General features: G+C 32.6%; 2 protein-coding genes across 2 annotated transcripts; one reads left to right on the top strand and one right to left on the bottom strand.

Moving 5' to 3' along the window:
* The first annotated feature begins 6,905 nt into the window (after window positions 1-6,905).
* On the top strand, window positions 6,906-8,040 carry LOC142530499 (spermine synthase-like). The gene is made up of 4 exons (XM_075636332.1): window positions 6,906-6,984; window positions 7,141-7,336; window positions 7,420-7,549; window positions 7,781-8,040. Exons 1-4 carry the CDS (start codon window positions 6,906-6,908, stop codon window positions 7,841-7,843), a joined length of 468 nt encoding a protein of 155 aa, XP_075492447.1. The 3' UTR covers window positions 7,844-8,040.
* A 363-nt stretch (window positions 8,041-8,403) lies between these two features.
* On the bottom strand, window positions 8,404-11,741 carry LOC142532003 (receptor-like protein EIX2). The gene has a single exon (XM_075638301.1). It carries the CDS (start codon window positions 11,622-11,624, stop codon window positions 8,541-8,543), a length of 3,084 nt encoding a protein of 1,027 aa, XP_075494416.1. The 5' UTR covers window positions 11,625-11,741; the 3' UTR covers window positions 8,404-8,540.
* Between the last annotated feature and the right edge of the window lie 1,083 nt (window positions 11,742-12,824).

Below are 12,824 nucleotides of genomic sequence, written 5' to 3'. Positions count from 1 at the left end.
TGTAGAATAAAATACAATAAATTATTTAGTTGTATTTGTAATGAAATTTGTATATTTCATATATGTTTGCTTTATTTCATTTATAATGTTGAAATTATATATATATATATAAATATATAAAATTTGTTATGCATCTTAACATCGATAAATTCACTAAGAATTTATTGATTTATATTTAGCTCCCGCTACCACATAGTCTTGGTTTCGCCCCTGATTTTGTATATTTGTTTGCTTGAATTTATTGGTCGTCGTTTTTTCAAAACTCATAGCACGTCATACATGAAAGTAAATATTAATTTAAAGAGGTGATAATACTTAAATATTGCAATAAACGTGTTACCAGTTACGATACTGATACACATAACTTAAAAATAATATGTTGACGAAAATGTTGTCAGGAATCCAAAAACATAATTCAAATGTCAACTTTGACACTCAATTTTCATTGACAACCAAAATATCTCAACAATCCACAATTTGTGAACACGACAGTAACTTCACACTTTTAAAAGCAAGATGTTATTCTCTCCTTTATAGGAGGAATTCATGATTGAATTTTTTAAATATAAACCACTAGACGAATTTTTAAATTGTATATTCAATTAAATTAATTAATAACCAATTAACTCATTGGCAAAAGTCTAAATAACATATACCACATAGGAAGAAATTATTGTATAACTCCATTTCATAAAGCGGTTGTAAATTTTAATTTTAATTATTTTGTCATTTAATTATATTTATAAATTATTATTTATTTTGTCGCTTGAAAAATATTTGCACATATAAGATAATATAAAAAAAACTTGCGAGCCCATTTTATTTATATTTAATATATGTATATAAAATAATCATGATTCAAAGACAAATTATTACTTAATCGAAAGTTAAATGACTAAACAAATTGTTAGGGATTTGTAACATGTAATATAAGATATCATTTTTTTGTAACCTAAGCACATAAAATATTAAATTAACTCATAAAACAAAACTAATGTATAAAAACCAGAAAGACATGTATGAAAATTCATAATTAAAACTCAATTTATAATAGATATAAATAAATAATAATGATATATTATTATTATATACTAAAGAAATGTGATTAAATTTTAAAATACAATAATTATATTAGTTAATGTAAAAAAGAATGAATGACAAGTTCTGAAAATTAACTAACATTTAAGAAATATAATGTTGATAATCAGTTAGATAAAATGGTAAATTGAAGTGTGATCAACAAATTATAAAGTGCAAAAAACACTCCCTTTAATGATAATAGATTAGACAAATATATCAATGTTCTTAACCATGTTATTTTTCGGAATAAATATTATGCTATTAATCAAACTTTTTATTCTTCAATTATATGTGTGCATTAAAACAAACATACATCTTATCGTTGTTCGTTTTTTTAATAGTGAGTTGTTCTTGATAATGTTAGATAAACACCTAATGCAAGGAAAAATATCTCATGATCGCAAACATATCATGATAAACAATGAACGCATCGACACAACATTTTAAAAGTTTTATTAAGAAAAAGATTAAAAAAATAAATTAAATATCGAAAACCAAACAACATGATAATGTTGATACTTTTATTTAAATATATAAGTTAAACATATAATATATGGCTAATGGCTACAAGTAAAATAAATATATTAAAAAATTTGAAGCTCTAAAAAAAAGACATGCATATACTTTTATTTAAACATAAAATTTATGGCTAATTACCACACAAGTTAAAAATACATTATTATGATTTTTAATCATGTTTTATTTAAGTAATTTATAAACATAAACCACAAAATATATTTATTGCAAAAAACTTTTATTTTAACACAAAAGTTCTGGTCAAGATCACAAGAAAATTGATTAGAAAAATAGAAACAAAAAAAAAAAAAAAAACACATCACAATTAGAGCTGTCAGACATACTTACAAATGGCGGGGCGAGCTGGCCCACCAAAAACCCGTCATTTGGCTAGGCAGGTCGGGCCTACTGCCATCTCGGTGGGTTAGAAATCCCCAACTCAATCCAACCCAAGATGGAGTTTGGTTAGGGGCCGACCCACAAAAAAATAAAATAAAAAATTCTTATAATTATTTAAATTTATCATTTCATAAATAAATATATATAAAAAAAGTCTCTAACAAATTTCCTAATTATTGATTTCACACTTATACATTTTAGACAAAATATCCGACACAAAAAACTTCAAAACTTCGACTAAAAAATTACACATATCACCATAAATTCATAATGAAAAAAAACCTTTCAGGTTTGCGAGCCAACATGAGCCCATTCTCCCCGACCCTCTTGGGTCCGTGCTATCTCATTTAGATCACCTTTAAATGGGTTGACAAAATTGTTTGGCAGAGTGGGCCAACCGACAAACCCAACCCAAATTGACGGTTCTAATCACAATGATTTTTTACCTTGTTTTATTTAAGTAATTTATAAATATAAATGTGGGGACCCGGACGCTAATCATCTTATTAATCGTCATTGGGACTAATTTAATTAATTATAATAAACAGGGTCTAAATTTTTTTTTTTTTAAATGCGGAACGTAATGGCATACATCTTAACCTACACGTCAGTATTAAAGGTACAAATCTTGCACTATATACAATCAGTCTCAACTAAGGTTTAACAACTATATAACAAGTGTTTAAACCTTAACTCTAGTCCAAGTCCGTAGTCTCCACTCTAACTCGATCTTTCTTCACCTCTGTGATCCTGAACCTGTCCCACCTGTTGCCATGCACACATACAGACAAGACAACATGCCGGATAACTCCGGTGAGATATAAATATCCCAGTATAAATAATATATCAATGCAATCATATAAAACATATATAAAAGCATAAACAATCATTAAAACATGTATCCAATCTGACTACATGAACCAATACGAATCCGTATTTAAGTCAATGACTTATTATCTTATCTCAACTTATTTCTAACCTAGGGATCCCGATCTAATTTAGACTTTGGTATGCTGTATCGAATGTCTACAATAGACGTCGATCTACATCTAAGCTCATCGCTACACCGTAAGTCTAGAGTCTTCGCGGTTCTGACAAAGACTCGGCGGTTCTGTCCTAGCTAGGCTGATCTGCCCTAGACTCAAACTCTGGCTCTGCTATAATTCAATAGACTAAACATATCAATCTGATAATCTGCAAATATCAATGTAATAAAATAAAGTATGTGATTTTGGGAAACTCAAGTCAAACCTAACTCGAGTTGTGCAATCCCGAATCAACATTTATTTATACATTTTATTCTGTCGCTCTGATACAATCGAAGTCTCGACTCAAAGCCTGTCAATGTTCAATCTGGCAATGACAATATCAACATATTGTATCAATATTCTATTCAAATCAAAACATCCCCGTCTTATCAAATTCTGACGGTACAACAGTACAATCTTGCGATACCGGTGATACCATACCAGTATATCCTAATTCCAATAACTTATAATCAACCACCGTACGAATCTGACATCACATCTCAGTCAATTTAACTCTGAAATTCATAACAATTCCATAATCAATATGTTTCTTAATCTGACTTCGATTCTATGATGTCTACTATGTCAAGAACACTATATATGAATCGTATCTGATTCTGGACATAGCATAATTTCAAATCTTAACAAAACGTAACAAAACTTACGTCCTGTTGTAGCTGTCGTTGCTAGGAACACGGTGCCGTACTCGGATTCAAGTTCGGACGGACGGATCCCAAAATCTTCAATTTCAAATCAAAATCTTCCCTCGGCCTTTCTCAATTTCTCCTGAAGATTCACGTTTGTATATATATATATATATATATATATATACACATATATATATATACACACAACCAACGTTGCATAATCCTCCACATGTCGATTTTTCTTTTTGCATGTCTCGCGCATATGCGCGACATTACTGGCCATATGCGCGAGACCTACTGGTCCCGGCCTTGGCAGCTCGCGCATATGCGCGACTTATTTCCGCGCATATGCGTGATGTCTTCTGGACCTCACTTGCATAGGCTCGCACATATGCGCGACATCTTCTGCGCATATGCGCGAGGTCTTCTGCCTGTTTGGCGCATGTGCGCGCATCTGGTCGCGCATGTGCGCCGATGCTACTGTCCTCGCACATCAATTTTCACACGCGATCTCATTTCGTGTCCCGATTAGCTCTTTTATAATTATCTCGATTAAAAATCAATAATCGTAATTTAACACGATATAAAATCCCGGGCATTACAATAAACAACAACAAAATTTTGGTTGCAAAAACCTTTTATTTAAACACATTACTTCTAGCCAACAGTCACAAGTAAAGAGATTTAAAAATTAGTTTTTTATTAGAAAAAGTATATCACAATAATTATTTTGGCCATATTTTATTAAAGTAATTTCTAAATATACTAAAAATTTTAAAAGAATGAAAAACAAATAATGATATAGTTGATTTTTTTTTTAATTATATAATTTAACACAAAAACTCATACGAGACAATATCATATGTCAATTTTATGAGACAAATCTTTTATTTCGGTCACTCATTAAAAAATTTCTTTTTATACCAAAATTATTATTTTTTATTGTAAATATGAGCATGGTTGACCAATTTCACAAATAAAAATTCGTGAAACAGTCTCACAAAATACTTATCCTTAATTTAAACATATAATTTCGTGCTGATGGTCACAAGTAGAATTAAGAGATTAGAAAATTAAAAACTCTAAAAAAAGACATATAATATTTATTTAAACATATAATTTCTGTTAATGACCACAAGTAGAATAAATATATTAGAATATTATAATTCTAAAAAAAGACATGTATTTTTATTTAAACATATAATTTCTAGATAATGTACACAAGTAGAATAAAGAGTAGAAAATTATAAATTCTAAAAAAATGCATATCACAATGTTTTTTTTACCATGTTTTATTCAAATAATTTATAAATGTAAACTAAAAAAAATTGGTTGCAAAAATCTATTTTTTAAAAGCATAAGTTCTAGCAAACGTCACAAACAAAGAAATTATAGATTAGAAAATTATAATTTATAACTGTAAAACAAGTCATATAACATTTATTTAAACATATAATTTCTGGCTAATAGTCACAAGTAAAATAAAGATACTAGAAAATTATAAACTCTAAAAAAAAATATCACAATGATATTTTACCATGTTTTATTCAAGTAATTTATAAATGTAAACCCAAAAATATTAGTTGCAAAAAATATTTTTTTAAACGTATAATTTTTAGTCAACATCACAAACAAATGAATTACAAATTAAAAAATTGAAAACTCTAAAAAAATACATATAACAATGATATTTTATTATGTTTTATTTAAATAATTTATAAATGTAAACCATAAAAAACGTTGGTTGCAAATAAATTTTATTTACACACATAAGTTATAGTCTTATTTTTAAAATAATAAATAGAAATAAAAATAAATTTTGACGACAAGATAAATAAACAATATACAAATTAATTAATAAGAACATGAAAAACAATTAATAAGACACCAAAAAATTCACAATCCAACGATGAATTATTTCTAAACTTTAACTAATTCAATTTACATAATGAAAAGTTAATAAAAAATCTAAATAATTAAATAAAAAATAACATATTATAGTGTGAATAAATATAATAAAAAACCAAATAATAATAATAACACATAATTAAAATTATATAGAATATTGGGTTCTACCTTTCTAGATATTATCTTTATGATAAAGATCTTCTAGATATAATATATATGATAATGATTTATGTAGAACCGAGTGCTTACCGCTTTACTAAAAGCTATAGCTAGTAGTAATGGTGCAGCTCAAATCTTTTAAACCACACAACAGCTCAAACATCACGGTTCGATCGTTCTACCAAGTAAGGACAATTATTGCACCCAACAATCTCCCTCTCAATAATTGCATTTCTTGCAATCAATGGGAATCGAACCCGTGACCTTAGCTCTGATACCAATTGTAGGACCGAGTGCTTACCGCTTTATCAAAAGCTATAGCTAGTAGTAATGGTGCAACTCAAATCTTTTAAACCACACAGCAGCTCAAGCACCACGATTCGATCGCTCTACCAAGCAAGGACAATTATTGCACCCAACAATTTACATGATATGGTATTGTTGATTTTGTTTCTAATAGAATTCTTGTATAACATATCTTATAGATTTCCGTCAAGATAAATCATAGAAGAGGAGACATTTATAAATAAGAGATGGAGATTCAAAAGCATAGAGAGAATAGAAAAATTCAGAGAGTTCACGTGTAGGATTTTTCGTGGAAGAGATTTTCGTGGGATTTTTTCGTAGAAGATTTTCGTAGTGGTATCTTCTCTCGATCAAATATACACGTACTTGTGCACGTCATAGATTTCAGAGAAATATTTTTTCAAGAGACGTGCTGTTGTGAAGAGTGCAGATACCGCGTATTGCCTTGAATGTTGGAAACATCTACAGACAACATCGTGACGAAATTGGCTGGAGATCGTTTTGTTGCTTTAGTTTTTGGCTCACGTTTTTGTTGCTTTCTTGAATAAGTTTTATTCTGGTTATCTGTTTTAGAAAGCGTTTATTTTCTCAACGTGTTGAGGAAATTGATTTTTGTGAAAATCACTAGTGATTGATTTTTGTGAACGGTATGGTTTTTTAGTGATTAATTTTTGCCATGAGGTAAATACTTGCACAAATTTAATCTTGTCCATCTATTTATTTAAATTCAATTTGTGTTACAAGTTTTAATATTCCGCTGCATGTTATATTAAATGTTGTAACATTTGAACACTTAATTCTGATATAACACAAATTCACAACATTGAATTTTTAAAGCAAACACCTAATTCACAACATTTCAATGACAGCTATTGAATTTTTAAAGCAAACACCAGAAGGGAAATATGATGCAATTATCGTTGATTCATCCGACCCTGTGGGTATGTGTTCTGATAACAAGCGAACATATTAAAATGATGTATTTCTCTCAGTTGTTACCGTTACTTCTGTCTCGGGTGAATCTCGGGCCCTATCGCCTTTGATTGTGATATCATATCCGTCTCACTTTTTATGAACTAATTGATTTACAATTACAGGTCCTGCTCAGGAGCCGGTGGAGAAACCATTTTTCAAGAACATTAGTCGAGCATTAAGGCCTGGCGGTGTACTATGTAACATGGCGGAGAGTATGTGGCTCCATACACATCTTATCGACGACATTGTTTATATTTGTCGCGAAATATTCAAGGGTTCTGTTCACTATGCGTGGGTCAGTGTTCCTACGTATCCAAGGTAAAATGGTTCCCTACACCAAAAATATTAACTGGTATGATAATTTTTCATGACCTTCATACTTTTCATTTCTGGTTCGACAGTGGAGTTATAGGGATTCTTTTATGCTCTACGAAGGGGCCACCTGTCGATTTCGTTCACCCTATTAACCCGATCGAGAAGCTGCAGAGCGCTCTCCAGTTTAGAAGAAAACTCAAGTTTTACAACACAGAGGTTATCTCCTAATCTGTTCTTTGCTGTGCATCACTATTGTTTTTAAATCTACCATTCGATTTCAATAACCACTTCATGTAACGTGGCTCTATAAAATTATCGAGCATTAAATTGTGGGTGATATTTGGCTGCACTTTTAAAATAGCTCTTGCTCTTCCTTTATCATCCACACATCAACGCAGGGAAACCATGAATAGAGTAGCTTACAATTTGTCTATGTCAATTCGACAGATTCATGAGGCTGCCTTCGCCTTGCCTTCTTTCGTGAAGCGGGAGGTGGCAGCTCTTCGTTGAAACCAGTCCGCGTGTAATAGGTTTCTACATGCATATTTTGTAGCGTGGATGGCGAATTTCACGCAAGTACGTCGTGTATCACGTTGACACATAGTGATTTTGAATTCGCTAAAGATGTGTAGGATGAATACACAAGATGTAACCTGGATTCTTGGCCGTGTAATTGTGGCAATGGACTCTCTATTTGGAAAAGTTTGGCTCGATTATATATATATATATACACACACACATACCATTTTACTATTTAATAAGCATACCAAAGTCGAGAGCTAGACGCAAACATTGATTGGTTCCTTTGAAACAGTAAATCGAAATAAAACTTATCTCAACATATTTGTATTTTCGGTTCTAGTTCCCAAACCGGGTTGGACCATTATTTGCTTTTCTTTTTTAAATATTTGATAATATACAATACATAAGATAAGGCAGCCTTTGTTCTTTTGAGAAGATTACATCATGGCTTCATCCTACAGTCAAATCATGGTTGAAAAAAGAATTGTATTATGCAAATATTACAAAAAATATTGAAATAAAGATTTTCATCAAATTTTGTCAATAAGAAAGCAAAACATGATTTCATCTTAAACCAAAACACAACATCAAATTTTTTCCTCACATGGGAAGTTGTCGTTAAGCTTAAAAACAAGAAATCTGAATATTGAACAGCTTACATGGTACATTGGCCTATTTCAGCTGGCTATGGCCTTCTTCTAGCAAACAAAAATTTACCCACAATTTTGTCAACGAAATCGAAGTACTTATCACTCCATGGTTTTCTGATAATTAACACAAGGTAAGGAACAAGGATGCCAGCTGCAAATCCTAAGCCAATACTGAGGTAAAACCACTGATCAATGAATTTGTTGTTGCTGTCATAAATAACATCATTCCCTAGGCTGGACTTGTCTTCGTCAGGGCACTTCACAAGTGGAGTTCCACAAAGGCCACGGTTTCCCTCAAAAGAGTGCGCGTCAAATGTCAACATCTGCCCTGTATAAGGTATCTTACCAGATAAATTATTGTTCGATAGATTAAGGTAACTCAAGAATGATAATGAAGCCATGCTAGGAGGAATGACACCGAAGAGATCATTGCTTGATAAATCTAGAGACGCCAGTTGACGAAACATTGAAATGTTTTCTGGGATTTGTCCAGTTATGTGATTTCCTGACAAATTCAAGACAACTAGATTTCGCAGTGTTGTTAATCCAACAGGAAAATCTCCAGATAAGTTGTTTCCTGATAAGTCTATGGCCGTCACTAGAGACAGAGTCTTGGTGAACTCCAGAAATTGATTCTTCAAATTCACAAACAAACTTTCTTCGTAGTATAAACCTCTATATTTTCCATATAAAAGGTATTGGTTCGTCATTTGCTCCTGTGCCATGGCCTTTAAGTCTGTGAAACGTGTTGGGATTCTCCCTGTCAAGTTGTTTTCTGCAAGATCCAAGATTTGGAGTGAACTTAAGTTTGAAAACTCGATTATCATTTTGCCTGAAAATGCGTTTGACCTCAAGCTAAGGATTCTTAGACTGCTAAAACTTTCACCAAGCCATGTTGGAAGATCGCCTTTTATTGTATTTTCTTTGAGGTCCAGAGTCTCCAATCTTGATAAATTTTTCAAAGAAGAGGGCAGTTTGCCTGAGATTAAGTTGTCGCCCATATGTAGTGATTGAAGCTGATTCAATTGTCCTAAAGAATCTGGAATTGTACCAGACAAATTATTATTTCCTAGGTCCAACACTTTCAAATAAGAACAATTGCCTATGCTTGAAGGTATTGTTCCCATTAGACTATTTCTTGAAAGATCTATCACAGAAAGTGAAGCCATATTTCCTATATTATCTGGAAGCTGTCCTGTGAGCTGGTTATTTGAAAAGGAAAGAAAGATTAAATCTGGCATGACACCACTGATATTATTCGGAATCAGGCCTCGGAATCTGTTGCTCGAGAGATCAAACAGCTCGATCGGGACTTGAGGGAGGGGAATGGGTCCTTCAAACAGGTTAGAGCTAAGATCAACATCTGCAAATGGAATTACCTTAAAAGAACTTGGCAGTTGACCTTGTAACTGATTATACGAGATGTTTAACAAAGAAAGATTTGCTGAAAGATCCCAAAACCAGTCAGGAATAGAACCCGATATGCTTGCGTTAGAGATATCAAGATACCCGATCTCATTTTGAGATTTGAGCCACCCTGGAAATGGAGGACCTAATCGACACGAACCCATGACAAGATTACGTATTTGAAATGGAGGGATCCAATCAGAACTGACATTCAAGATGAAAGAATTGGAAGACATCATTAAGACCTTTAGCTTAGTAAGGTTGGAGAAATGAGACTCAGATACAATGCCTGTCATATAATTGGAAGAAATATCAAGAAAAGACAACTCAGAGAGCTCGCCAAAGCTCTCGGGCAGAGTTCCGTTCAGTTTATTCCAAGCCAAGTTCAAATGAGTCAAATGCTGGAGTGATCCTAAAGACTCTGGTAAAGGGCCAAAAAAGAAATTGAGACTCAACGACAATTCCTCGAGATTCTTGATTCGTCCCAACCAATTTGGCAATCTTGAGGTTAGTTTATTGTTGCTCAATCTCAAGATCACTAAGCTAGGTAGAGTAACATCAGCACCACAAATTTTAGTCTCTTCGAGTAAATCTGGTAAACTTCCAGTCATTTCATTACCAGAAATGTCAAAATATGCCAACCGACAGAGTGAGCCAATTGTGCTTGGTATCCCGCCTTCTACATAATTATCAGACAGGTCGAAATGAGCAAGGAATGCCATATTTCCCATACTTGAAGGGAGTTTACCATGTAATTTATTGGAAGCTAATTTAAAGAACTCTATGCTTTTCCAGCTTCCATTGAAAAAGGAAAACACACTGGCGCTTAGATTACCATTAGACTCAAGTCCCAAGAATTGTAGATAGGGCAACTCTCCTAGACCAAGAGGAATCCTTCCTCTGAGCATACAGTAGCTCAAATCAATATACACAAGGCTACTGATATTGACAAGCCAATCGGGGAACTTTGAGTTGAAGCTGTTAAAACTGAGGTCCATCACAACAAGTGAAGTAAAATTGGGTGACTTTAAGGAGGAAAGCGACCTAGAGAAGCCACAGTTTGAAAGATGCATTTCTGTCAAATGAGGCAGCGTGTTGAGAATTTCCAACCAGTTTGAATCTGCCCATGAAAGGTCAACATTTTCCATTCCAAGATATTTCAAAGAAACAAGACTAGACACCCATTGAAAACTGTCAACACTTAGTCCTGGAAATCCTGAATTAGACACATCCAGATATTTCAAGTTAGACAGATTTCCAAGATTTTGAGGCAACTTACCACTGAATCCAGCATTTGACAGATTGAGATACTGTAAATTCGTTAAAGAACCGATGAATTCAGGAATTGGTATTCCTCCGAACGTGTTGAAACTCAAGTCCAAACGCTTCAAGAATGTCAGCTGCATCAGTGAAGGCCTAATTTCTCCACTCAAATTCAAGAATCCATACCTGGCATTGCTAAATGGAAAAGGGTTGTGAAGATCAATAGTAATAACACCACCGGTGATGTTATCGCAACCAATACCCCTCCAGTCACAGCAGTCGAGGCCACGCCAAGACGAAAGCGTGTTCTCGGAATCGTTCAGACCATTCTTGAAATCTAGAAGTGCTTTTCGATCATTGGAGCTGCATGTCACTTTTGTTTGACCGTTAACGGTTGTTGATCTGAGAATGACAACAAGAAGATTAGTGAGTAGAAGAAGTCTCTCCATTTGGTGAACTGTATTAATGGCAGGTCAAACTTGACAACCGTGGCTCCTGAATCTCTTTAAATATAGGTAATTGTTTCTTTATTTCCTATGAAATTATATTTATTGTACAAGACAAGCATGATTCCAAACTGGAAATATGAGATTTGTCAAAATGCACGCTATGGTTGTTGACGTTGACCTGTCATCAGGTGTTGATGATGAGACTCTCAACTCTGCTTTCATCATAATAACTATTGACCTTTTCAGACTAAATGTTAAGAGTACCGATTTTTGGTATCACTGGAAGTTTAAAAATTTTAGTTTTGTGGTTCGAAATTTTATTTGAGAGTCGTATAAATTTAAACATTCATAAGGAACGTTGACTCCAAACTATTCAGATTTTAAGTGGAGATAATCTTTCTTGTATATAATTTCGAACGGAGTTTTGTCTTTTGATCGTCTAATCAGTTCCACGATTAAAGACTGGATTTTTTATTTAGATCGGTTAAAGATCTAAACAAACTTTACATTGAGACTGGATCCGACGATTCGGGGGCGGTTGTGCTGGTTCGGCCGAGACTTCTGTTTCACAATCAATATTGCCGAAAGTTTCGTGATTTTTTCAATCAAAGAATGTCCCAGATTTGTTTTATTTTTTATTGAAGAATTGATCAAATGTTTAACTCTTAATTTTTAAATTTTAGCTGAGAGATTCTTTGATTCACCTATCAAAATATGCTAAGAGTTTTCCTTTTTCTTTCAATTCACAATTTGGCCGAGAGCCGCTTATTAAAAATCAAGAATCGAGTTGGCTAATTTTTGCAAGTGGGGAGAGAGGAGAAAAGTGTAGACTTGATAACATAACATAACAAATACACAATTATCACAACAAGAAAATTCCAGTTAAATACAATATCACAATCCTCTTAAGATTCTCATATTATAAGGATTCTTTATTTTCATTATTCAAAATTCTCATTTGATATACATCTTATAAAATCAACTCTTGATAATCAATGATATACATATTATATAAATATATATTAATATATCTATACATACATATACACATATGTATATATAAACAAACAGAGTAGGTCTCTTGTAAGACGGTCTCACAAATCTTTATCTGTGAGACGAGTCAATCCTACCGATATTCGCAATAAAAAGTAATACTCTTAGCATAAAAATAATACTTTTTCATCGATGACCCAAATAATA

Source organism: Primulina tabacum, chromosome 17, assembly GCF_025594145.1.
Source record: "Primulina tabacum isolate GXHZ01 chromosome 17, ASM2559414v2, whole genome shotgun sequence".
Classification (NCBI taxonomy): Eukaryota; Viridiplantae; Streptophyta; class Magnoliopsida; order Lamiales; family Gesneriaceae; genus Primulina; species Primulina tabacum.
Note: the sequence above shows the minus strand (reverse complement) of the source record. Positions and strands in the feature narration are given on the sequence as shown.